At 40.9% G+C, this 26,589-nt stretch overlaps 1 protein-coding gene across 1 annotated transcript in view; it reads left to right on the forward strand.

The window, feature by feature from the left end:
• The window catches only part of ALCAM (activated leukocyte cell adhesion molecule), a 130,410-nt gene that overhangs the window by 76,906 nt on the left and 26,915 nt on the right, over positions 1–26,589 (forward strand). Inside the window, exons 2-6 of the mRNA XM_065640315.1 lie at positions 17,636–17,736; positions 20,414–20,633; positions 24,667–24,731; positions 25,169–25,256; positions 26,106–26,288. Of these exons, the coding sequence (XP_065496387.1) occupies positions 17,636–17,736; positions 20,414–20,633; positions 24,667–24,731; positions 25,169–25,256; positions 26,106–26,288 (657 nt within the window). The remainder of the gene's footprint in view (positions 1–17,635; positions 17,737–20,413; positions 20,634–24,666; positions 24,732–25,168; positions 25,257–26,105; positions 26,289–26,589) is intronic.

Consider the following 26,589-nt stretch of genomic DNA (forward strand, 5'->3'; position numbering starts at 1 on the left):
CATCCTATGATGACAAACTACTTGTCCTCTGAAGTGTGACTAAATAGCAATTTCTGTTGTAGTTATTGTATCCATCTTGAGAAATAAAGAAGTGATTTCAGCCTGGTTCCAAATCCAGGACAAAACCCAAGTATTTTACTGCATTTCTTTTGGGCCCATAAGCTGATTTCTTCAGAAAAGCCTTTAGTTGTTGATTTTCTTACTTTGGTTGATCTGTGAGACAAGTCCTAGGAAGGATGGTCTTCTGTAGCAGTACTGTGGAGAACCCAACCCAAAGCAATCACTTTGCCAAATGCTGCCAGCTTGGCCTCCATCGATCACAAGAGATTGGTGCTGCAGCTTCTCAGGAGATGAAAAGGGTTTTCAGTAAGGCGCTGCTTCTTTTCTTTCTTTCTTAGATTGCACAAGTCTTTAAAAAAGAGATTACCACATATGCAGATCTTTGGAGTGCCTAATATCATGAGATATAGGGGAGGCAATGGACGCACCTGTGAAATATTACTTTATCAATAATGTGCAGACATACTATGCTTGAAAGTAATACTACTGCTTGTTCTACAGCTGAAGATTTTACCTTTACGATGAAATGAAAAACATGTAAAGGCTTGCTTATACTTATGACAAGAAAATAATGTTTTGTTAGATAGAATGTAATTTAAAATATGTTACGGGAATTTACATTTTCTAAAGAAGGAGCTGCCAAATCAAATTAGTTTTGAATTCAGGAAACCTCTGTTGAGGGATTCAGACAAGCCATATGGTACTCTCTTCAAAACATCAAGGCAAGGGAAGTATTGTGTGGGCTTTTATCACATTTTAGTCATTTTGAGAAGAAAATATGTTTTAATATTATTATATGTAAAAATGGCTCATATTGAAATTTAATGAGAAAGAAATTGCATGTACCTAAGATAAATCTAGATAATGAAAACCTACTCACATGCATTCAGCTTGATTTGAGGTGCCTTGTTTTGACTGTGGAGTACTGTATATATTGAGGGCTTTTTAAAAATAGCTATGATGGATATTAATTTTCTGTTGGACTCATTTCAATACTGCAGCAACCAATTTCAGATACTTATATGGACTATCCAGAGAGGAAAAGTAATTCTTGGAGCAGCTGTTGGTGCACAGAAGACAGGTTCAGGTGTGATGCTGCTTTCAGGGACTTGTTGGTATTTCAGCCTCAAAGCAGAGGCGTGCTGCTTACTAAACGGTGCTTTAGGATAATGCCAAGGGTATAATGTGAATGGTGCTGCAGCAGCCGTCTTACAACTCTGCAGCCTGGTGGTCTGTCGCCCGATTCAAAGCTTCTTTGTACCAGCTGTCCGTCGCTTCTCCCTACCTGTCCTGGCTCTGCCGCAGCTGGCAGCCCTCCTCACTGTGGTGGGCAAGGTGTTGCATATCTGCTGACCTTCCCTGTGCTGTTTTAAAACAAAGATAAAAGCAGTTATGTTCATGGGAAAGTGCATTGAGATTCACTGGTGAAAACAGCAATCTGTAAGTGCAAAGTCTGGGATTTCAAGGCTGTTACCGACTTCTTTTAAAAAAGATAATTTTGAGCGCTGTTTCTGAAGGTCCAGGTTCACAGCCCTTGTGTGCAGAAGCTGTGGGTCCCTCTTTAAAGGTCCCGGTCCTGCTCTTCACAGGAAGGAACAGCTGGGGACCAGCCGGTGAGCAGGGCCTAGGCTGAAGACCTGCTCTGGGGGCTATACCTGGTGCCTGCATCAGGTCTCAAAACCCAGCCTCTTCACTCTTCTGTGGTTTGGTTTAGGCTGTGAACATCTGTCTTTCAGACTGAATTTGCATAGCAAATGCATGTAAGAAAAAGAAAAGCATATAAGAAAGTTAAGCAAAACAATTCAGCCTAAAAAGCTGATTTGTACCTGTGAGATGCTAAAGGCAGCTGCTGCTTTGCTGGAGGGCACAATGGGTTACTCTGGTTTTTGTTTGTTTGTGTATGTGATGGGGCTGGTTTGGGTTTTTTTTTAGTGTGTTTTTTTTGTTTGGTGGGGGGATTTTTTGGTTTTTGTTCTTGTATTTTTGCAAGACTCAATTAAGACCAACCTAAATTAGATACGTTATCCCAAATACGACTGATTCCTCCCATGCACACACAACCGATACAAGACATGTTGGGAGCTCACACACATGCCGTGGCATCCCTCCGTTCTGTCAGAAAAGCCAATAGTGACATTTCTGCAAGGAACTTGGTCTCTTAAAAGGGGCAACTTCTAAAGACTAAAACTTTGGAAAGTCACTTTTATCTTCACTGTGCGACATTTGTTTCCCATTAATTTAGAGTAAAAAGGCTTGTTGTCAGTATCAGGGCATTAAAAACATACATCATTCCCTGAGATGTTCAGACATGGTCAAAGCTCACATAAATAATTCTCTAGCCTTGGTATTTTAGGAAGGGCACCATCTGGCTCCAAAAAGGAAAAAATATTCCAGAACCAATAATTAGTTTTCAGGATTTCTTTGGAATAATTAGGTATAGGAGCTTTTTTTAAATACGTGTGCTAATTAGTGCATGTTTTTACAGAAGCTGGAGACTATTAAAAAATGTTCTGCTTCTTCACAAAAGACACAAGAATAAATTTTTGTCTTTGGGGGGCAGATCCTTTGCCCCACTGAGCCATTCTAGCACCTCTCCTGACACTAAGAGATCACTTGAAGTAGCTGTGAGATTGTTTTGGCCTTTCAGAAGTGTTTCCTGCCAGGTACTCAGCATGGTTGCATTCCTCTTGATACAGAGTAGAGGTGAGGGAGTTCTGTAGGTAGTGGGTGCTTTAGGAGTCCTCTCAGGCATGATGACTTTGAGAGCCACAGCACAGCTGGACAACTTGTGACTGACTGACTCAGGGATGCTTTTAACTTTCCAAAACCTGAAGCAGTCCCTTGCTGGGCCCTGGGTGAATGCTGTTTCTCTGCAGAAAACACAAGTTGCCTCATAGGAAAGAAGTAAGGTGCCTCTCATTTGCTTTGCAGTACTGCGGTATAAAGCTGTGCAGGAAGGCTCTGCCCTTCAGTATGTGATCTGCTTCAACCCGGCACTGCAGTAGCTTGTGTGCTTGGCCAACATCTGGGCTACCTAGCAAACACCCTGTCTTCGATGGTTGTTGCAAAATGGTAGTGCTCTGAGTACATGATTAGTGACAAAAAATGGACAACTAGCAGTGTGCAGATAAAAGGTCCTGCCACAAATTACAATAACTCAGGAGACTCGTCTTCTGTGTTCCTGCTCAGGGAGAAGTGGTGATACGGGTGGCAGCAGTGCCTAGATAAGAAATTGGTAATTATGGCCTAAATATGTAGGTCAAAACAGCATGTTGAACCATACTTGAAAGTGCAGTTGGGCATTAATGCCATTTACAAGAGCATAATCCACTGCAGAAGCTGTCACGCTAACTAAAACACTATTGCCTTCTCCACAAAGAGTTTCTGACAGGTATATAGAGAAATCTAAAATTACGAGTATCCAAGTCTGTGCAGCTGCTATAGCTTCTGATATTGTTGTTCAGGACTATGTCAAAATGATTGGCATGTAGCAAATGCATTCCCTAAAGCTAGCGTAGTGTTTTACCTGGGTGTTCAAAGTTCCTCTGTTCCTGCAAACCATGTACCAGGTTTTATTTGTGGCAGAGGCTTGTGCTGCGTGCCTGGAGTTGGGGGCTCACTGGGCAGGGGTTACACTCTGGAAGTAACAGTAGTTCCACAGTGGTCCTGAAGTTCTCCACTGGAGGCTGGGCTAGGCTGGGTCCCTGGACGATCAGTTGATCCTGCCTCTTTATTTTAGAAATGGGGTCCTGGACTTTCAGGAAGTTACCACAATACATATAATCATAGGGAGGGAAGCCTAGAGAGCACAACTGTTTTCTAGTAGTAATGCTGATGTTTTGTGCCCCAGTCCTCATGTTGTAGGACTGTTTGTTCTTGAAGGTAAATATGTGCATAAATATTTGAAAAATTGAACTTCTGTATTGTTTCTGTTTGCACACACTTCCAGTAACTCTTTGGTACCTGTTTGAGTGTAAAGATGTCTGCTGCTGCTTTTAAACTTTATAGCCATACTGTATTGGCAGAAAGCAAAGCCTACAGTTTAAAATTCTAGAATGTAACTCGCATATTAATTTAAAAAATGAATAGGAACCATACCTTGCATTTTCTAACCCTTTGTGGTTTTCTCCAGGGGGCAGCTGAGATTTACAGCAATTTGTTCAATAACTGGATAGTACCTATATGTTCTAGTGTTATATTGGAAAGTTGCTGTGAGTCCATCCACCAGGTTTGAGCTCAGGTTGAGTGATCCTTTCAAGCATGTTTTATTTATGCAGCATTATATTAATATTAAGCAATGGGAGTTTTTTTGTAAAAACAGTGAAGAATTTATGCAAAGAAGAAAAGTATTAGCACATCAGATGCTAGCTTATATGTGCATGTACATATGTAAATACATATGAGGTGGAAACAGACTCCAAGGTTTGGCAACATTTCATACCATCACACGTCAGTAGTAACCCACAAGTAGAAATGATAGGCACTGAAGTCACACCAGCCTTACATATTTCCATATCCGTGGGTCTATGTTTCACCATTGAATAAGAGTCTGTGTAATGTTAACTGTTTTTATATATAGTTTACAGTTTGTGCTGCTGACACACCTGTTAATTTTCAGCATATTGGTTAAGAAAGGCAGGCAAAGACACAACTTTTAGGAACAAAGGTGATACTGATTTCTCCCGTTGCTGAAAGTACACATCTGTTTCAGCTCATCCTCCTACAGCAGGAGACAGTTGCCAGTACCAGGGCTGGCTACAGGCATCTGTGAAATTTAAAAAGCTGTGCCTGTGAGGAGTCCATTAAATCTAAAGAGAACCTCAGAGAAGCTGTCAGTCACTTATTTTAGCATAAATCATAACGATTTATAGCATTATACTTTCAATGAGCTTTTCCCCCTTGCACTTATGTTATTGTGCTATCAGGGAAATGATAGGTCTTGTCTCCAGGTAACAAAGACCTGTTGATGATTTGGGGAGGCTATATTCATCTCATCTGCATCGCTTTGTCCTCTCTCTTATCAGTAGGGAACGCGGTTGGAAAACAGACGGAGCAGCCAAAAGCCTGTCATCAGCTGAGGGGGTGTCCATCCAACCAGAGCCACCTGATGGCACATAAAGCTGATGCTTTCCATTTACCAATCTACTTCCCTAATTCAGAAGGGCTGGATGTTTTCTGTTGAAAGCATGTACAGCTTTTTCCACCTGCTTAACGTTATGGAAGGATAAATCTGTCCTTCATCTATGCCCTTTAAAGTTGAAACTTCTGTAAGGCTTATTTTTTTCTTTTTTTTGAGGTGATTAGCGCATGTTTTTCTCCACAAATAAATGAAGCTCATTCACTGAAAATAGTATTATGTACACATTACACACACATTACAGTCACAGGTTATGATTTGCTCTGTTGGTGATTTCTAGCTGATTTCTTTGGGAATAACAGCTAAAACCAGCAATCAGCACGTTTGGTAAGTGGGATTGCAGTAGGGAAGTGTGGCAGGACACTGCCTTTTAATTAACTGTGGACCCCACAGCCCTGATGAAGGGTAGGTAGGAGGAACATGTCTCTGTGATACACAGTATTGGATCCTTGATTTCAAGTGCTCATCTCGGCAGAGTATCAGTGGAAGCTGCATGGTGCACTTCTGCAAGTTGCTCGTCATACTTGCATTCACCAAATATTTCTTACTTATTGGGGTGTACAGGATTATTACAGGAATACAGTTGGAGCTTCTGCAAATGTTTCAGAGCACTGATAGAGAAGCAAAAATGATGACTTTTCCCCACAGATTCATCTCTGCTTGCTGGAAGCCCTGTTTGCTGTGGAGGGGGATGCTGATAGCAGCAGATAGTAAGCCTGTGGCAGAAGCTGGGGATCTGAACCTTAGGATAGTTTTGCATGAGTAAGCAAATGCCCAGATGAATGTGCAGGTAATAGAGAGGGTAAGGTTTGCAGATCTGGAACATACTCAGTAGTAGAGATCTGGCCTTTTTTGTTTGTTTTAGGGTTACTTGACAGAGCAAACCATGATTTGAAACAGCAGAACAACAAGCATGATTGAAATAACCTACATTATTGAAAACTGTCAGGCACTGATTTTCAACTTGGAAGGGTCCTAGACAGACAGAAAGGAAGTGCTGCTTTCTGTAAGGAGGTTTGTGGGCAGAACGCAGACAACTCACAAGAGGAAAGTGGTCACAACAGTGTCTGCTGTTGAGATTCCTTTGCATAGGACTGTGGTGGCATCGATTTAATAACATTCGTTTTTCTAATTTTTTGTGTTACCTTGTTTTTCCTGGTTTTTTCCATTGCATGTATTTACTTTTAACTAGAGTCATCAGTGATTTTTTTTCTTTTTTTTGCTCTTACTTATCAAGAAATTTAGTATTTTTTTAGATTACCTTTCTAGTGGGAGGTGTGGATAATTCCTGTCTGCTACTGTACTGCAAGTTTGTTAACCATGCAATTTTCGCTAAGTGGAAGTAGAAAAGGCGCAGAAAGCAAGTGAGGAAAACCAAGTAGTTTTAATGCTACTGTTGGCTCTGCCAACATGGCCGTGGAGCCTTTCCATGTATTTGAGTAGGTGGGTTCAGGGTCAGACTTTCGTATTATGCCATAGTCTTTGTGTGCGCCCTTGCATCTGGCCAGTGCCAAGGGGAAGAAAATACTGTTTATTGGTTGCTTTTCTAAAGCTAGGGTCTTGCTTGTACTATTTTTGCTTTGTTTTGATGCAAGAGTTGGAGCATAGATCAATAAGGCATGCGTTTCTTAGTGCCTAACTTCTAAAACAACTGTATATGGAAGGTCCATCTGCTCCTTGTCCTCTTACCTGGTTATGGATCCTCACAGACCAAAATCTAAAGGACTGTACTTACAAGAAATATGTGTATATAGACAAGCTAGCATATACTTTACTAGGATATGTGGACCATAATGTGTGTGAAAGAAAACTGTTCTTTCCCCTCCGTTTTCCGTAGCTGGAGAGAAGCACCCTGGGTCAGAGACTCAGGTGCACTACTGTTTTTTGTTAAATGGTGATCACAGTGATGTCGCAACATGGGGCTGTGATTGCACCTTCCCAGAAACAGCAGTTGACAAAGTGAGATGCAGCAACCACCTCCTTGTCTTGCGGTCGGTTCTTCTTGTTGGTTTAATCCTGTGCCGGGTGATGGGAAGAGGTTAATGGTCATGGTAGGAAGGGAGCCCAAGTGTCTCACCCTGTGAGAAAAAGTCCATTTGCTTCCAAGTGTTCCTGGAAGGAGCCAGTAGTTTTGGGCCCCCTTTGCCATCTCCACTCCAGTGCCACCAGGATTGCAGCCCCATTTCCCAGGCCTCTCGCTGCAGCGAAGCAGCAGGATGCACAAAGGGAAGGATACAACTGGCAGAAGTTCAGCCTCCTTTCTCAGAAGGTCTTCTCCCTTGGTGCACTGCCAACTTGGCATTGACTTAAAATCTAGGATGACAGGGCAATACACTCTTACTTAGAGTACCGAAACAAAATCTCTCGTAGTTCTGATATGAAAAACATCTGCTGTTTAGCCTTTTATTCAGCATTTATGTATAAATTATGTGGTTTTTCTGCACTGGTAGCCTGTGGGGAATATTGATTCGCGCTGTCAATATTGAGTTATGAAAAAGCAAGCAGGTCAGCTCTTTGTTTAGTTTGCTGTTTATTGAATTAAAAAAAAATAATAAAAAAAGGATTAATAGCAAAATGTAATGGGGGATTTTAGATAATTAATTTTGAGCTACAGGTTTTATTTGACTTAATAGAAACTTTTATGTCCCTTTAAGCTATTTGATACACAGAAGCGTTGCTGGCTAGCATAACGAGAAGATAAAAAACAATTGGAGTAGTTAGCAAATGACAAAGTGCTTTGGAAGGGCAAATGAGAATCAACAGAAGAACACTGCAGGAGCAGCCAGAAGCTAACCTCTGAAAGAGTGAGAAGTTTCACCAGGCTACAAAGGCTTTGTTGATCCCATTTTGCCTAATTAGATATACCCTTTAAAGTTGAAACTCATTGCAGTATTGACTCAAAAACTGTTTTCCCACATTTGCTGCTCATCTCTTGGCAGGTAGCTTGTATCATCAGACTTTAGTAAGCTACAACTCATTTCCCTGGCAGATGTGCTGGACCATTTGTAAAAAGTTGCACCATATGTTGGTAACTCTTTTAATAAATGATTTTCAGTTTTCCAGTATGTTTAAAAAAAAAAAATTATACTTGCTTTAGTCATGGCTACATCTTGAACAGAGTATTTATAAGAAGTTATATTGGCCATCTTAACTCTTCCGCTGAATTATGAGAACTATTCTAAGCAATGTTTTGTAAAAAATTGCATCAAAGTAAATCAACAGTGGCCTTTCAGCTGCAGCATCAACTGTGCGAAAGATAGCTTTTTTCCCACCTTACAATGCTCATAAAAAACACAGCTAGGTTTTCTGATGCTGAACACAGTGTCTTTTAATGTAGTTCCACCCAGATCTTGTGGAAATATTGTCTCTGCTAGCCTTACGCTAATTCAAACATTTCTAAATAGGCAGATTTTTTTTTTCCCTAAGTCCTATTTATAAATATTTGCTTGGAAATACACTACATCTTTTCCTACTTACAGCAACACCACTATATATGTAACTTTTTAAAACTTGTAAGATTTGCTGAAAGGACCTGAAAATTTAAATCTGTGAATCAGCCTGATTTTGAATTAGCACCAAATGCAGAAATAGAGTTACATAATTCTGAGGCAAAAGCTAGGGTTTCCATAAAATAGTATGGCTGGAATGCCATTGAAATCACACGTGGTGTTTTGGGATGATGGTTTGTGGAAAGAAGCTTAGGACTTTCCCTTTGAAAGGAAAATTTTTCTATAACAAAGTCCATGCAGTACAAAGGCACTGGTGGCTTTCATGAGTTTTCCCTCCAGTTCTTTAGTAGATTTTGGAGCCTTCCTGATTTAAAAGGGACCGGATTAAAAAGCAGAGATGCGCTTACTGCTGCCAAACAAACCAGAGCTTTGCTGGTCCCATATCAGGGTATTGGTCTTAGCAGTTTCCTTTGTCTTCTTGGAGCTGGGCATTGGAACAGAGGCTGAGGTGGGAAGGTAGGAAAGCTGATGTGCTGACGCAAGTAATTCATTTTGTGGTAGCATTTTGCAACAGTTACTGAGCTTTGAACTGATCATTTGGTCTCAAGCTTTGCAGAAGCTAATGCTAGGAACAGCTTTTTTATGTAGTTTGAAAGCTTTGCTGACTTGGAAAGCAGCATCTCTTTTACTTTAAGTGACAATGATAATGCATTTAATGATGGGCATTTGAATTTTAAAAGAGTATGACTATGTACAAATTTCTTTTGCATACCTATCAAAAATTCTAGAAACTTTTTATGATTATGATTACTGTCGTGATTATTGCTTTACATATAACATTTAGAGTTCCTCAGCTGACAAGAGGTTATTACTCATCATTATTTAGATGCAATCTAAGTGTTTTGGTACATTAAGACTAAAGCAACTTTTTTTCCTGTATGTTTTCCAGCGTATTCCTTTAGCAGCCAGGATGATGGATAATATTCAGATAAATGCTCAGTGTGAACCTCCCTAGGGTAAAGCTTACAGTAATGATTCCCCCTGTAAACTACGCACTGTAGCATCAACCACAAGCCCATCTGCTCTTGCAAGGACATAACTTTCTGACACCTCTGCCTTACAGATTGAAATTTCTCTGTGTCTTTTCAAAAGCTTGTGCTAAAATCGTTCCAAATCAAGCTACAAGCAAAGCTTACAGGAAGAGAGCGTGCAGATGTGAAAGCCGTATTCTGGTGTGGGAAATGGGGTAAACAGCCACGGAAATACTGAAACAGCTGGATATTTTGAAATCTTAGAACAGAAATAGCCCTCAGTGAAATAAACAGCATTTGCGTAGTCTGGTTTGTGAACAGGCACACAGCACCCAACGTTTTATTTGGTCATGTTGTAGGACCTTGAAAACTGTGGTTGAAGTGCTCTGTGGGATTTTGGACCTGAACTCCTGGAAGCCTCAGCCTTAGGGTCACACTTGGGTCATGCAGAAAGCCACGCTATGTGCTTCTGTGGGAAAACTGTGCATGACTGGCTGAAATATAGAGCAGAATGCCAGTGAGAAGCATGCATTGTCCTCTGTCTTCTTGACCAGAGATGGAGGAGGGGGCTGATGATTTCTTTAGTGATAAGATGACAGAGCCTATGCAGCCTTGGTCAGATGGGACAAGTTATCTCAGCTAGTTTCTAATTATAGCTGGTTTCTTTGTACTGACAAGGAGAACATTTGATTTGTGTGGAATTTAAAAGGAGTGGAAGCATATTAGTTGTTCATGTTCATAGAAGAGGATTTCTGAAATGTTGATGTATTTTCTTCAGTATTTTTTTCTCACTTATAAAGAGAAACTCTGGCTGTTTTAAACAAGCATAGAGTAACAATAGCTGAATTCTGCTGGTGTTTAATGCCTGTTCTCCAGCTCTGGTGCTTTCAGTATCTCTTTAGCTTTAAATACCCTTCCTGTTTCCTGATTTGTACTACCTCATGCCTTGATGTTGCTGAGTGCCAGGCCCCGTCTCCCTGATCTGCCCAGTACTTGCCAAAATCTGTGTTAAGCACGAGTGCTCCTGTTTGTGTGGATTTGGCCGCTTGTGTCTTTGGACTTAAGTAGGTGTTTCTTTGGCTGGATGGTCAAAAGAGAACTCAACATCTTCAAGAGTCACAACCATGTTTTGAGTTGGGTCTTTAAAAAAAAGAAAAACAACCCAACCCCAAATGTGCATTCTCATTCAGTTGCTTCACATCTTCAAAGAGCTCAAGTTAGCAGTGATGATTCGAAAGGGTAATTGCTGTCCATTGCATCAGTGCTTGATAAAAGTGTTTGGTTTTTTTTTTCTTTGGCATTAAAATTGCCTGCGCTCTAATATTATTCAGGGTTTAAAGCTCATTGAAGGAATGCTGAGATAAAGTGTAAGAAAAACCCCTCAGCGTGTTCTGTTATGTTGTTTTACAAGTGTATGTTGCATTAAATACTGTTGGATTTGTTTATCTGCAGTTAGTTTCCTTCTCGGATACTGTTGATGATTCTCTTCTAACTTTGGAAGTCCTAGTCAGCCATGTGTGGATTTGTTTCACTATTTAAACAAGTAGAGATAAGAAACAATACACTATTTATATAACCTGTATCAGATAACATATCCACAAACACACACTCTTTTGTCTTTAATGATATTTGTATGATGAAGATAATCAATGTTTGGATTTTCTTGGAAGTGTTTGCCCTGCTTCCCTATTTTGATGCCCAGCATATGAAGCAAGGAGTGATTGTAACCACCAAACTGAGATGGGGTGTGTCATATGCATGAATTCTGATAAGCATTTTTTTGCTCGCTTTAACCAGTCTTTTGACATCCTGAAGTGTATCTTGTGTTTTCTGGGCTATGTCAGAAGATTAATGACCCAGAACACATCTGTGTGAGCTGTGTGTAAGAGTGCCTGTTATAGCTTTTGCAAAGAGGCTTGTTTTCAGGAAAGTGAGCTGGATCACAAGGATGAGCTTGTTCAAAAAATGGCACCTGAACCTCTGTTGCAGAGATCTGCAGACTCAAAACTGAGCAGTGTTTGGCTCCCAGGCTGTTGTGGCTTAACAAAAAGGATGATTAAAGTCCCGTTACATCCATACAGGACTTGCTGTTTTTTCAGCTGACTTTGTCAGGCTCAGGTAGGGAAACATGAGGTCCATGACGTGTTTGCTGTATTTTCTGTTCTCTGCTCCCATGATCAGTGTTGTGAATGTCTTGAAAGTTTACCAGATTTCTTACTGGAAAAGCTACTTTTTTGCCAGGCAATGAAAAGGGAGATAAAGTAGCTAAAAGTTGAGTCCTGTCTGAAAAGTCCAATTTCCACGCAGCTGGAAAGCAGCTTTGCAGAAAAAGTCCGGGAGGTGCTGGTGGACACCAAGTTGAACATGAGCTGGTGGTGTGGCCTTGCAGCAAAGAAGGCCAATGGTAACCTCAGCTGTATGAGGGAAAGTATCGCCAGCAGGTCGAGGGAAATGATCCTTCCTCTCTGCCCAGCGCTGGTGAGGGCATATCTGGAGCAGTGTGTCCATTTCTGGGCTCCCACGTACAAGAGAGAGATGGACATACTGAAAAAAGTCCAGTGAAGGGCCATGAAGATGTTGAAGGGACTGGAGCATCTCTCACATAAGGAAAGGCTGAGAGAGATGGGAGAATGCAAAAGCAGATCCAGGCTCTTTTCAGTGGTGCCTGGTGGCAGGACAAGGTGCGATGGGCACAAAGTGAAACACAGGACATGACTCTGAACATCAGGAAACACTTTTTTCCTGTGAGGGTGACTGAACAGTGGCACAGACGGCCCAGGGAGGTTGTGGAGTCACCATCCTTGGGGATATTCAAAAGCTGTTTGGACATGGACCTGGGCAACTGGCTGTAGGTGGCCCTGCTTGAGCAGTGGGGTTGGATCAGATGACCTCCAGAGGTCCCTTCCAACCTTAACTACTCTGTGATTCTGTGAAGTCTCCTAATTTTTTCTCTAAATAGGTCTTTTAATTAAATGCAAAATACTTTTCAGTGTTAAAATCCACCTTAAGGCATTATCAGAATCAACAGCTGTGACAGCATATACCTGCTGTTGGGTGTTGTCTCATTTATTCAAAGCTGGATAGTTTTTTCTAATATGTTTTGCACTGCACCAGCAACCAGCTGTCATTCATATACTGCTTTGTCCTTAAAAAAAAAAAAAAAAAGAAAAAAGTACAGAAAAAGTACTGTTAATAAAAGCTGACTTCCTGATGTGACACAGTTATTGTTTTTGTGAAATGCTGATGTTTCCTGGCTGGTACCTAAGTAGATGTTCAAGAGGACCTGCATGTATGCTTGTATACCTGAAATCCTTTTAGGAAGTTGTAGGGAGGACAGAAAGAAAAATCCACCTGTTGCTACTTCAGAGTTGATAGTTTCCAAAGTAGGTTCTAAATAGACATAATAGCTTTTGGGTTTGGACACTTCAATTTCAGAAGCTGTTAATTGACCTCCCCGTTTTGCTGATGATGATTGCTGTAAAGAACCGTAGTGGCCAACATGTCCTGCGGTTCTCTGGTCATGAAACCTTGCTCCTTGGGTCCAGAAAATGTAATGGAAAGCACCATTGCCGAACCTGCTGGGGCAGAAGCATCAGCAGTAAAAAATTAGGTGCAGAAGGAAAATACAGGACTTCTTTGTAGGTGTAAAACACCATTTAAATTGGTGGACTTCAGGGTATGGAGGGAAGCTCAGCTGCCCAGTTTTCCAGTGCTTTAGTAAGTGAAGTAAGCTGTGCTATGAGGCAGACAAACAGGCTGGGGGAGATGAATTTCAAGCAGTACCTCAGATAGTCATAGTTTTCAGATACAGGTTTATAGTCTCCGTTGGATCTTCCGTCTAAAAGATGTTTGTTCTGTTTTACATTTGTTACAGAAATTTTACTCCTAAGCACTTAAAAAAGGTGTTTCCAGCAAGAAAAATATTCAGTATTTCAAATGGCAGGTAGAGGAGAAAAACATGGCTACTCTCCACACACTTGCTACAGCTTTTGTTATTTCCTTGGAGAAAGAAACATCAGTTTCCTGATTTTTAGATATTCACCTTCCATCCATTCCTGTTATGTGACCCTGTTGATTTATATACTCTTGGCAAGGATCTAAAATAACAACAGCCCCTTCTCTTTCTTTAAGCTTCTGATCAAGTAGTCAGATCTTTTTGTCACCCAAATAAGACAAAGAAGGATGCCAGTTAGCACTGCCAAGAGGACAGGAAAAGTAGTGTAATTAACAGCATTAACAGCGAATGCTGTCTCAATTTATCAGTCTCCTACAAGGATCTTTCTCTGAGTCATAAGACCTCCTGGTGCTACTGCTTTCTTCCTGTGTCTGAACCTATGTGCAAAGGTTTAATCTGACTTAAAGCAGAGTTTCTTCAGCTCTGGATCAAGGAGGAGGAAATGAGTTAAGTCACCTCAGTCTGCTCAAACGTGTATGTAAAGACATAGAATCATATAATGTCCTATGTTGGAAGGCACCCTCAAAGATCATCGAGTCCAACTCCTGTCCCTGCATAGGACAACCCCAGTGAGCTGGATTAGCCTGGTAAGTATCTGTAAGTCATAGAATCATTTTGGTTGGAAAAGACCTTTAAGATCACCGAGTCCAACCATTAACCTAACTGCCAAGTCCACCTCTAAACCATGTCCCTAAGAACCTCATCTATATGTCTTTTAAACACCTCCAGGGATGGTGATTCCACCATTTCCCTGGGCAGCCTGTTCCAATGCCTGACAACCCTTTCCATGAATAATTTTTTCCTAATATCCAATCTGAACCTCCCCTGGCACAACTTGAGGCCATTTCTTCTTGTCCTATTGCTTGTTACTTGGGAGAAGAGACCAACACCCTTCATGCTACAACCTCCTTTCAGGTGGTTTTAGAGAGTGATAAGGTCTCCCCTCAGCCTCCTTTTCTCCGGGCTAAACAGCCCCAGTTCCCTCAGCCGCTCCTTGTAAGACCTAGTTCAAGTGGAGCTTCTCCCAGTGTATGTGGGATGAGATCCTGCCTCTGAATTAGTGTTGTTATTAACAGCACTGGCTCAATTTTAGAAGGCAACATCTGAAAATACTGCAGGGGAGCTGGCTGAGCTCTTAATTAGCTACAGAAAGGTGCATCAGAAATACAGCAAGGCAGGGCATGATGTCCAGAGATGACTTGTGGTGTTACTCCCTACAGAGGCCTTTGAACCCTCCTGCAGTTAATGAGATACTGTGGCCTTTGCATTGACCCTGTGTTGTGTTAGGGCATGGAGCAATTTGTTACGTATTTGTAGATCTTGCTTTCATTTTCCTTTTCTTAGAATGATCTGGAAACTATGTAAAGGGCTCTCAGAAAATGGTGATTGATGGTAAACACTGTCATATAGTTAGATGGTAATTTTCTTCCATTTTCCTCTTCATCCCACCATTTTACAAATATATCTAATAGCAACAGAGAGGGCAATTTCCAAAATTTTTAAGGTGTATTTTTAGTTTTGTTTCTTAATGTATAGGTTTGCAAAGTTGTTTTGTGGAGATTACTGCAGTTTCTGCTGTGAAAGTCTGCAGTAATCCAACTAGTTTACACTCTCTAAATGTACTAGATTTGTTGCTGCAGAGGTGGGAGGAGGAAGTTTTACAGTAGGGCCTCTTGTATGCTTCTAAGGACTATTTCTCGGTGCATAAAGTAAAACCTGTGCTTTTCTGGTTCTGTATTAACAAATCCCTACAAGACTGTATGATTTTAGTTTAGGCAGAATTTGTGGCAAGATATGACTTTGCAGGAGAGTTGTCCATCTCAAGGAATGTTCTTCAGATGAATGAGTTCTAAAATCAGAGGCCACTCTTTATCAGGCTACTTACCAGTTACCTGTTCCAAATGTCAAAAATGTAAATCCTTTCCAGAAACAGTTTCATTCACGCTCGTGAGGCCGTTTGTCAAGTCTTTGCTGGTGTATACTTGTTAGCTTAGCAACTTGCAGGGATTAAAGGGGTGTTTAGGAGAGAACGTTACAGATCACACAGAGTCATTTTGTTTTCCCCTGATGACATGGAAAATCTTCTAGCAGGAGGAGTAGTTTCTCTTTTCCATGTGGTGCAAAATACTATTACAGAATTTCAAATTACTAAATGACACTTGACTGGAATTTGAACAGGTACTAACTAGCTTTCTAATTGAATATATAGTTGCAAGTCTTTTTTAGTTTTGTACCCATGGGAGAGAGGAACCAAAATGACTGCTTTTTCTAGTTTTAGCAGAAATAAAAAATTGGGATTCAACTTGCAAAGCTGAAGCTTTATCGTCTCCCTCCTGGAGATCAGAATGAGGATGAGTGCAAGAGAGGGCCAAGGGAAAAATTTGTTCCAGCTTTGAATTTCACTTCCATTTGTAGTTTGACTTCGTGAAACATCAGCCCTATTTGCATAATATTGAAGTTAGCTAACGTCTTCAGAAAAATTTTTGTTTCATTTTGAGAGATTGCACTTACTCAGCACCATCTAGTGGACCAACTGCTCTTGTCATTTAGAAAACAGCTGATCTTCGCAAACCATACAGCAAATTAGAGCATGCGGTCCTTATAGTGTGAATGATGCACCTAAAGTATGTTTGTGACTAATTATGTAACAGAATCAGAAGAACATATGAGTTTTTTAGTTGAAAAGGAGTGGCGTGAAGGAAAGAAAGTTTAAGGTATGTGTGGGTTTTGCTGCCTGTTATCTCCTGCATTCCTTTAGTCCCTCCAGCTCCAGTGGCTCCCTCAGGACTTGGGAAGAGATAAGGGGTCTGTGGTTCCAGTCTTTTGGGTGTCCATGGGGACAGGTTTGCTTTTTCCAGCTCTAGCAAGAAGGGCTGAATCTCTGGAAAAAATTAACATCTCTAGAAGCAGAGGTGTTTCTGCAGCCCTGTCTACATTACCAACATGCTACAGCTCTCTCTTAAATAAGGTTTATTTGGCAGTAAGCCTTTGGTTTTGTAGCTTCAGTTGCAAATGGAAGGAGAGCAAAGGGGGAAATCCAGCATCTCCAGGCAGAAGACCCTGACAAAAGCTGCAGACGAGCAGGTGAGAGCAGGCAGCCACTGCACTTGCTCAGTGACACCTGGCAAGCACCAGAGGCAAAACATCCCTCTGGTGTAAGGAGCAGCGAGCATCACCGAGAGCAGGGGGAACTACAGAAAATAGGAGCTAAGCGAAGTTGCATTATAGAAAATGCATAGAGTTGTAACATCTTCTCCTTTAAACTTCCTTGCATTTTAACGTTCATCACTTTAGGGCCTGTTGTTTTAATTCAATTCACATGTTTTGGACAATGAATATAAGTGGGTCAGTTTTATTCTGTAAATTTTTATGTATTAGCAAAAAAACATTGTGCTGAGTTTTCAAAAAAAAGCTGTTCTTAAATAATTCATAGAAGCATTTCACTTTATTTTTCCAAAAATCTATATGTGCAGACTACTTTGTTTCCCAGGTTTAAGGGAACCCAGCACTTAAATAACACTCTCTTTCTCTTCTATGAAGTGCAGCAGTGAGAATATTGCTTGTCTGCTGGCCTCCTCAAAATACTGTGTTGCAACATAACCTGTCCAGGCAGAAGCGACTGTTTTTTTCAGATGAAGAAAATAAAGGTTTAGGGATTTTCCTTTTCAAGTTTTAAGTTTGGGACAATAGCTGTGGATACCGATTGTAGCGTACATGTTTGTCCAGTTGAGCGGGTGCAGTCTTGTTTGAAAATCTACTTGGTTCCCACTGACTGCAGCAGAAAACATGGATCCAAAAAGATCATAATGTTTAGGTAAACAAATTTAGTGACAGGAATCCTGTTTTGTCAGAGGTTTGAGGATAAATTCTACATGCTGGAAAATACCCATTTACAAAGGAGGTGGCTTTGCTTTTGTAATAGCTGTGAACCAAACATTAGCTAGCATATGGGAATTCAAGAAAATGTTTCATTTTTTTTCCTCTCTTTCTGCTTTTCTTCTAGCTCTGGGATTGTACACAGTAAATGCAGTATATGGAGATACTATTACTATGCCTTGTCGTCTAGAAGTACCAGATGGTCTTCTGTTTGGAAAGTGGAAATATGTAAGTATAGCTTACCTTTACATACACTAGAGCTGATATAAGAAGATGTGTATTTTTAGTGTGTGAGATTACAAGACTCTAATCGATAGGATTTCTGACTCAGATACAAAGACATTCATTCCTGTGTTTTACGTAAGACTGCAAGATTCCAATCTGCACAATTTCTGCCAAGCATAGATTAGAAGTTTGAGGAATTAATCTCATTGTTCAAGAGAAATAATTATTCGGGAGTTCTCTGCCAACCTGTATTAGAGATCTGGCATGTTACCCAGTGATGTCTCGCTTGCTTGACAGAGCTGTCATTGTGTATTTGAATACTTTTGAAGCAGGCTGTGCTACGTCCCTGGCAAAGTGCTGTCCCTGGGTCTGGTTGATCTGAGAGTCACCCAATACTGCGTCATGCTTCAGTGTGTTTAATGCACGGCGAAGAAGGGAGCAGAGCTGACCTTGGCAGAGTGGCTGGTGGTTTCACTCTGCCATTTCTGGCACATGGAGAACAGAGGCAAAACTGGCAATGCTCTCCTGGTTGTCTCGGTCAGCCTGCAGTGGAACACTGCAGGAAGCGCTTCTCTGATATGTCATCAGTATCCAGGGCCAAAAGGAGAAAAAGTGAATCAAAGTCAGATGAAAGCTGGAAGCATATGTGGGAGAAACCATCAGGATACCAAAACCTTTTTGCTTCTCAGACTGATTTCAGGACAACTGGTTTTCCTGCTACTGTAAAGTTCATCTACAGATGATGTTTACTCTGACAGTGGATTTAAAATTACAGAGTTCTCTCTTTTTAAATGGCATCTTCCAGCCTATTTTACAGCAGGCTGGTCTGTCGCTGGGGATGTTTCATAATCTCACTGGCTCCTTCCCTTGGACCTGGAAGTTTGCAACTTCTACAGCCCTCATCCACTCAAGAGTTCCTGCTCCACAAACATGTTTTGGGAAATGAAGTCAGAAGTCTGTGGAGGATGTTTCCTTAAAAGGGACAGTAGAACTATTTCATATAACTGTTCAGAAGATGCAGGGCCCATATTTTGCAATGTACTTTTTAGTCTGCTAACTTTTTTTGGGAAGAAGCCCATCTGTATGAAGATGGAAGGCTATTTTGAGAAAAAGAAATGCATTATCTCTTTCTGGTGCATTTGGATTGCTCATCTCGGACAAGTACCAAGCAGCAAATGGAGACATTATAGCCTCTCCTAAATAGAAAGGGACATGAAACGTGCAGAAAAACCTCTCTAACTGCCATTTTATGAAATTGTTGACACAGCCCATACAACCGAGTGAAAGTGATACCCATTCTCCCAGGGCAGCTCCCAGCATGGCAATATTTGTTTTTAGCAGCCGTAAGGTTTGGTTTTGTTCTTTTTGTTCAGGTGGTTATTTCATTGGAAGAAGGAGGAACTCCCGTTCTCTGCTCTGCTGCCTTGGGAGTAGCAACTCGGGTTGCTGGTGGGAGCCCAGGAGTGCTGGGAGACTTGCACCATGGCAGGAGCCGGTGTTGCTCCCTTCAGCATCTACCCGTGTGTGCTCGTGCACTGGGAAGGCTTGTGGAGTTAAGAGCTCACTTGCACTTGAAAGCCAACTTTGCATGTATTGAGTCAAGGCAAAGCTTTCATTCCTGTGTGCTAGACATCTCGAGTAGTCTGAGAGTGAAAAGTGAGAGAGGGTGAAAGACTCCTCCCTTCCTGGCTCTGACACCACTCATCTCTTGTCACAGCATCATCATGCTTTTGTGGGCTCTGCAGTCAAGCTGAGGTATTGTGCTGGGAACACTACTCACATCAGTGCTGCAAGGTGCAAAGGATAAAAGGGAATGAAAACCCCTTCCAGGCCCCAGCACAATACTGTATGTAAAGATGGAGTCAACATTTCACCTCACTTTATTTAAAGGCAGACGATGTCTGTCCCTGTTCTGGCGGTGGCCGGGCAGGGGAGGATGAAATCCTGCAGAACTCAGCCTGTAACTTTGTCTTGTGTAAAAATAAATTTTTTATATGGTAGGTTTGTGCAAGGCTGTCGACTTTGTATTCCTTCTTAGGATGGCAACTGCATACTTGTTAATACAAGGACGATGTCTAGAAAATTATTTTTTGCAGATTATCCCGAGACGCATAAATAACAATATTTGATTTTATGTATATTCCCATGATACAAACTCTTGGGTCCTTTAAAAAAGAACGAGGAAAAAAAAAAAAAGCTGAAAACTAATTTAGAATAAAATAGGCAGTTGTGCCTGATTAAATCCTGCATTTGCAGTGGAGTCTGAATATCCCAGACAAACAATATGAATATGTAAAACAATCATGAAAAAAAGGAAACTGGAGCTTTTGAGCCTAGCTCATGAATGCTTCTATTTCAAATACTTTTTCATACACAGAGTGGCAGGTGGTGCCAGAACCACCAGCTTTCATCAGAGAAAGCCCTATGCTTTGCTGAGATTGAGCCAAAGGATTGAAATTATTTCTACTGATGATATTCTCAATGTGTACCACAGCAGTCTTACACTAGCTCTTGTATTACACTGAATTCCTTGTTTATACAGCAGAAATTAATCAGGAAAAAAGCCATCTGATGTAGTATTCACATTTTTTAAAATTATTGATTTGTACAAATTGCAGATCTTCAGGAATTTCTAAATGACTGTTTATGCAAAATAGAGGTGTTTATCCTTTTATTATAGGAAATGCCAAATGGATCTCCAGTATTTATTGCCTTCAGATCATCAACAAAAAAAAATGTACAGTATGATGATGTACCAGACTACAAAGACAGGTTGATTCTCTCAGAAAACTATACATTATCTATCAAGAATGCAAGAATCAGTGACGAAAAGAGATTTGTATGTATGCTAGTTACAGAAGATGATGTTTCTGAAGAGCCAACGATAGTCAAAGTCTTCAGTAAGTAAATCTAGTTGTTACTACCATTAACATTCATCAGCATCTGAATTGTGAATTACAGAAACTTTTGTTTAAGGGAGAGATTAAAGTCAAGAAAGTAAGTTTGGCTGAGTAAATCACTAAGACTGGCAAATTTCTGCAGCTTTCAAAAATGTAATCTACTGGTGGCATTTACGTAACAGGACTGCCTGCACTTGCAGTTTATTCATGATAAGTGCTGGCTCAAAGAGAATTTTAGGCTTTGATAATGACTCACTTATGTGATGTCATTTGGCCTTGGAAATGAAAAATGTAAAATTAGCACTGATTATTTTCCATTTGTTCTCTGAGCAATTTTTTCTGCAGGAGAGAAGCATTAACTGTGTGCAGTCTGCAGGGGTAGATCAGTGGAGAGGTTTAAACCAGCTCCGAGCAGCTGGGATACAACAGTGTGAACTGTGAGTGAGCGAGTGAGAGGCTGGAAAAGAGGTTGCTAGCCTCAAATGCTTATTTTGTGCCCTGCTGAACTATCAGGAGGAAGACCAGTCTGCAGTTCTGTTTCAGAGCGCAGCAAAGTTGATTAGCATTTGATATCACTACAGACGGATTGCAAGGCTGATCTGCAGTGGGAACCCCAGTGCTCAGAGGCACAGCCTTGCTCTGAGCTTGCACGAGGGCATGGACAAACCTGGCCTCTTCCTAGTGCTGATCCAGAGCAGACGTAATCCCTTGAACCCTGGCTCAGCTTCTGGAGGTGTCTGTTCCTCCTTTTTAGGGGCACAGGTCTGCTGAGGTTAGTGTTTGTAACCTCAAGTTTGTATCCCTCTGACTGCAGTGGATATCTTCCTCAGCTTCATGAGTTTGTATGGCTTTTTCTGGCTTTTGTTGCTCTTCAGAGGTGTATTTACACAGTCAAAGTAAGCCTCTGTTGTGGGAACACCTTGCTTGCAAGGATGGGCAGTTTCAAACAGATCATGCTTCTGACTGGAAAACATTAATTCATGTTTTGGAAGGGGACCCTTACTCTTCTCTCAGGGAGAAGGTGTCAGGGAGTTGGTGGTGGTGTCTAAGCAGAAGTTTGTCAGTGGCATAAATGAGCTTGAAGCTAGGTTAGGAGTCGCCAGTAATTCCTTTCCCTCATTTTGCTTTCAATTTGACTGCAGGAACAATGGGATTAATGACAACAGGGAGGAGTGTGCTCGGAGCACGCAGTAAACACAGTGCTTCAAAGGAAATGATAAAGAATTATCATGTTTACTCACTGCATAGCAGTAAATATGTAGATGAGACAGTGGTATATGGTGAAACAAAATGCTAACTGCTTGAATTACTGTGTACTGTACTAAATATTAACACAATGCTAACTCAGCCATGGAGCACAGCTTGTATGTTTTATTGTATGCATTAATACTAATAGAGAAGGCTTCTGTTTACTAAGGAAGATAAGAATAGAGGATGCCACACATGCAATATGGCCAACTTAGGACTGCAAGAAAAAATTACCTTTGCAGTTTTTCATTTTGAGTTCACAACTTTATTTAAGGTTTTCTTAACATTTCCTTACGTTTAACTTCCTTGAGTCTGGTTTTTGAGGTTTCATTTTTTGTTATTGCTTGCTTGTTCTAATAGGAAAGAGTTAAGAGTAGCCTGCTTCATGTATTTTACCAGTGGAGTTTCTAACTCCTTGATTCACAGATACGGAGCTAGGCTGCAGCAGTGCAAACCCTCATAAACCAAGTCTTGTGTACCTGACACTCAGCTGTACCCCAGAAGTTGTGACTGAAGCTGAGTTTCACTGGAGCTTGTCACGTCCTTAGCTGTGCTACCTGATTAACTCAGAACTAATGAGCTGAAATGACTCATTGCATGGGTACAGCCTGCTAGTCCCACTCGCTGAACTACTTAAAAGAGCTCTATCAGCTTTCCAGATGGATCCTGTCAGATTTTTTTGTTTCTGGAATTAAATGGCCCGTTTCCAAAGTGGAGCAGCCCAGCAGCCATGAGCTGCTGTCCCGCTACACCAATGCTTGACTTTTGCAGGCAGTGAGCTCTTTTCCCCCCTATTATAGGGCTTATAGAGAATTGCAGAGCACTCTGGCAAGCTCTTAAGCCAAGAGATAAGCAGTGTGCTGAAGTTGCAAACCCACCAAAGTGGGCTCTGCTGCTGCCAAGCTTAAATTTTCTTCTCACTTCAGATGCTGAGCTAGTAAATGCTAAATAAGCCTTTTATACTGAATTACCTTGGTGCATATGCTGCGGCTGTGGAAATCTGGTGGCACGCGTCTCCTTTGGGAGGCTGCTCTGAGAGAGCAGGTGGTGGCCTCTCAGCAGGAGCACCGGCTCCATCACCAGAGCGCTCACGCAGGAGGTTCCTCCCCTTCCCTTGGTAGGAGTGTTGCGAGGGGTGTCCAAAGCGCAGAGCAGGTCTTCTCAAAGCAGTCCTGGGGGAGATGAGAGATGAAAGGAAGCAAAGCCAAGGTGGGGGAAAGGTGTTCCGGTTTGATCAGGTGGTGACTGGCAGGCAGCCATCTATGCCTGTTTATGGGACCTGAAAATCTGAACCAGAAGGCCTGTTAATGGTCTTGCAGAACCTCATTTACTTGAATTGACATGAAAAAGCATTGTCCTTGACAGATTCTTACAGAAAATAGGTTAACCTTTTTCCTTTAAAACGAACAGAAGAGAAATAAACATGCACTTATCTTTGAAAAAAAATTATTAGCCCTTTGAAGAAATTGTGATGGTTTTGGTATATGGCTTTGACTTTCTTTTGGTTTTGGTTTTTGCCACAGGCAAAGTTGTTTGAAAGCGTCAAATGAATAGCTTCTGTTACTGCCTTTCACTTTTGGGCTCTTCTTATTGTATCCTGGTGTAGTCTTCCATGTGAAGAATATCTGTGCATTTGTGTGCACACAAGCACAGGTGCACACACGCGTGCACACAGACACAGAGCGGGATGGATTAGTCTGGAAACATGTGGGCTTGCTATCTTGGTGACAGCAGGAGCAGTACACCTGCACATTAGTAACTTCTTCAGTGTGTAGAGATTTTGGCAAGATGGTGTCGAGTTCACTTTGGGCTGGAATTGCTGGCACACTTGAATTATTTCATAGGGAGCTTGATTTCAGAAAAAGGTTGTGTGAGCTGGTGTGGTTAAGGATGTTTCAGTCTCTAAAAGTATATACCATGTGTGCTTATTTAAGCAAGCAGTATAGCTAGGGTGTAGAGACTTTCTTCAACTGTATAAACATTGATTTATTTTTTCCCCTCACTCTTCCCCTCTTATTTTAAAATTATGGGCAAAACTGTCTCTTTTGGAGATAAAAATTTGCATTCTGGGCTTCAGGCCAAACTATTTTAACAGACAAGTTATATAGTCTCTAGAAAGTAGTTTTTTATGATGGAAACACTGATAGATTCTCCACTTTGGCAGGCTAAGAGGTCCATCTACCATAATAAAAGAAAATAAGAGGACATACTGGCACTGAAGAAAAAGTTACTTTTTTTTAAGAGAGTCATAACTAACTCAGAATCAGTTAAAGTAATTATACTTATCTGTATCATCTGAATTTCTTAAATGTAACAATCCCAGTTAGGAAAAATAAACATTGGAAGAATGATTAGGTTGAATTTGTTCCTTTATAATGTGACAGCTCAGCTACAGTAATATCCACAGTAAAGCTGCTTTTCTGTTGCTATAGTTTCTGCACCACTGGTTCCTTCTCCAGTGTGTGTATCATATGAATCAGACAGATCAGATCAGGTTCTCTCCTCCCAGGTGCTGAACTAGTCTGCCTGGCTAAAATATATATTGCCAGAATGCATGGAATCCATTATGGAAGGTATGACAGATTTTAAGGTTATGGCTTTTCCTTTTCAATCCATTTGTTAGAAGTATCTCACTTTTTCTTCTTTTAATGGCAAAGCATAAGTAAGAAGACTATACCAGGCTAGATTGTTCTAGTCTCAAAGTCCATGTGTCTTTTAGTAACTTGTTTTTCAAACAGCTGTTTGTGCTCCCTTCACTAGTACTTTTATCCTATTTATGTTTTAGAACAACCCTCTCAACCAGAAATCTTACATCAGGCAGACTTCCTGGAAACAGAGAAGCTACAAATGGTAAGAGCAGCATTCTCCCTCAAAGTTACGTGCCTGATGGCTGCCTGAAGTCCCTTTGAAGTCGAGATGGCAAGAGGTGCTGAGCTGAGGCTGAGAGACGAGGGTGCGTGTGTGCACCCCTGCCTGTGAGAGATCACAGACTGGTCTGTAACCAGGCTGAGCGCAGAGCAGTTCCCTTCCCACTACTCTATTAGCCCTGCCTGATTCTGCAGACAGGGGCCATCCTGATCTAAGACCCACCACCAAACCCTCTTCCAAATTTAACCTAAGCCTCACTGGTGGGATTTGTCCTATTTAAAAAAAAAAAAAAAAAAGTTCAGGCTAAGCATTTGAACTTTCTTGAAAATTTTACTCAAAGCAGAGCAGCATAAGCAAAAATAGAATTGTAGTAAAACACGGTGGAGAAAAACAGTGACTAATTCCTGTGTGTTTTGCAGCTCGGGGAGTGTGTTGCAAGAGATAGTTATCCCGAAGGCAATGTTACGTGGTACAAAAACGGCAGAGTTTTGCAGCCGGTGGAGGAAGGTACGTTTCAGTAATGGCCAACGTCCCTGAATCCAGAGAGCGATGGGTGCATTAAGAACTGTGCGTGTAAGAGTTGCTCTGATTTAGTCTAATGTATTGCTCCTTTGAAGAAAATGACTCATATGGAAAGATAAGACTGGAAGGAAACTTGTAGGCCTTTCAGAGCACCCAGCCTATACCATATGATTTCTCTCAGTTCCAGCTTTAAAACCACATCAAGGGGAGGAGAGTTGCCTTTGTTAATGCTATTGCAAAGCTATTCTTGAACTTAGGTAGCTAGTAGAAACCTGTATCTAACTTCCAGCTTCTTATAAGGTATTAACTGTGTCCGTTTCATACCTGTCTAATATTATGGCTTGGACCACGTAGATCATTGTCTGCTTATACAGGTATTTATTTTCCAGCATATTTAGGAAGAACATTTTTTTTCCCTCCGTTTCAACTTTTATTTTGACAGGCTGATAAGACTACAATATTTTACCTTCGATAAAATAGAGAAGGGTTACAAAATTAAGTTATAAATATGATTCCAAAAATTGGTTTTGCCAGCACTTTCGGCCTTTATCTATCTCACAAATTAAGCCGAGATTTGTATTAAAAAAATGCACCAGTTTTCAATTAGTTTTTTTGTTTCAATTTGATGTAAAATGTACAGTATGTTAGAAGGATGTTGTTGATAAAATGTTCCTGGTATGTGTCTGTGGCAATACTAGAGGAAAACTGTTTGTAAAGTCTCTTGGGTAATTTGTTGTGTTGCAACCTGATAATAAATACAGAGCAGGCAACAAAATGTAGGAAAGAAGTTGCAAATTCTATCTGCGTGACACTGAAACAATATTTCCTTTTCAGTTGTGGTCATAAATTTGCAAAAGATTGTAAACAAATCAACTGGACTCTTCACCATGACATCATCTCTTCAGTACATGCCAACAAAGGAAGATGCAAATGCCAAGTTTTCTTGCATTGTGACATATTATGGGCCATCTGGCCAGAAAACAATACAGTCTGAACCAGTTGTCTTCGATGTTCACTGTAAGTTATTACAAAGCATCTATTGCTGTATGAAGTCTACCTAGGGGGAAAAAGCAAGATCAGAGATAACTTACAAAGTTAAAAGAGACATTGCTGCTCAGCTGTTGAGATGGTTTCTTCAAAGGTGGTTTGCAGCAAGAGGTCCAGGTACATTGTCTGTGTAATTTTTACTTATCTTTAGATTTATCCGAGGTTTATTTCTTTCCAACAGTAGAACACTGAATATTAAGATTCCATTGACAAGAGGAAAGTGGTAACCACAAAAAGTTACAGTGAAACAGGCTTTTCAGAACTTTAACAG

Source organism: Caloenas nicobarica, chromosome 1, assembly GCF_036013445.1.
Source record: "Caloenas nicobarica isolate bCalNic1 chromosome 1, bCalNic1.hap1, whole genome shotgun sequence".
Lineage (NCBI taxonomy): Eukaryota > Metazoa > Chordata > Aves > Columbiformes > Columbidae > Caloenas > Caloenas nicobarica.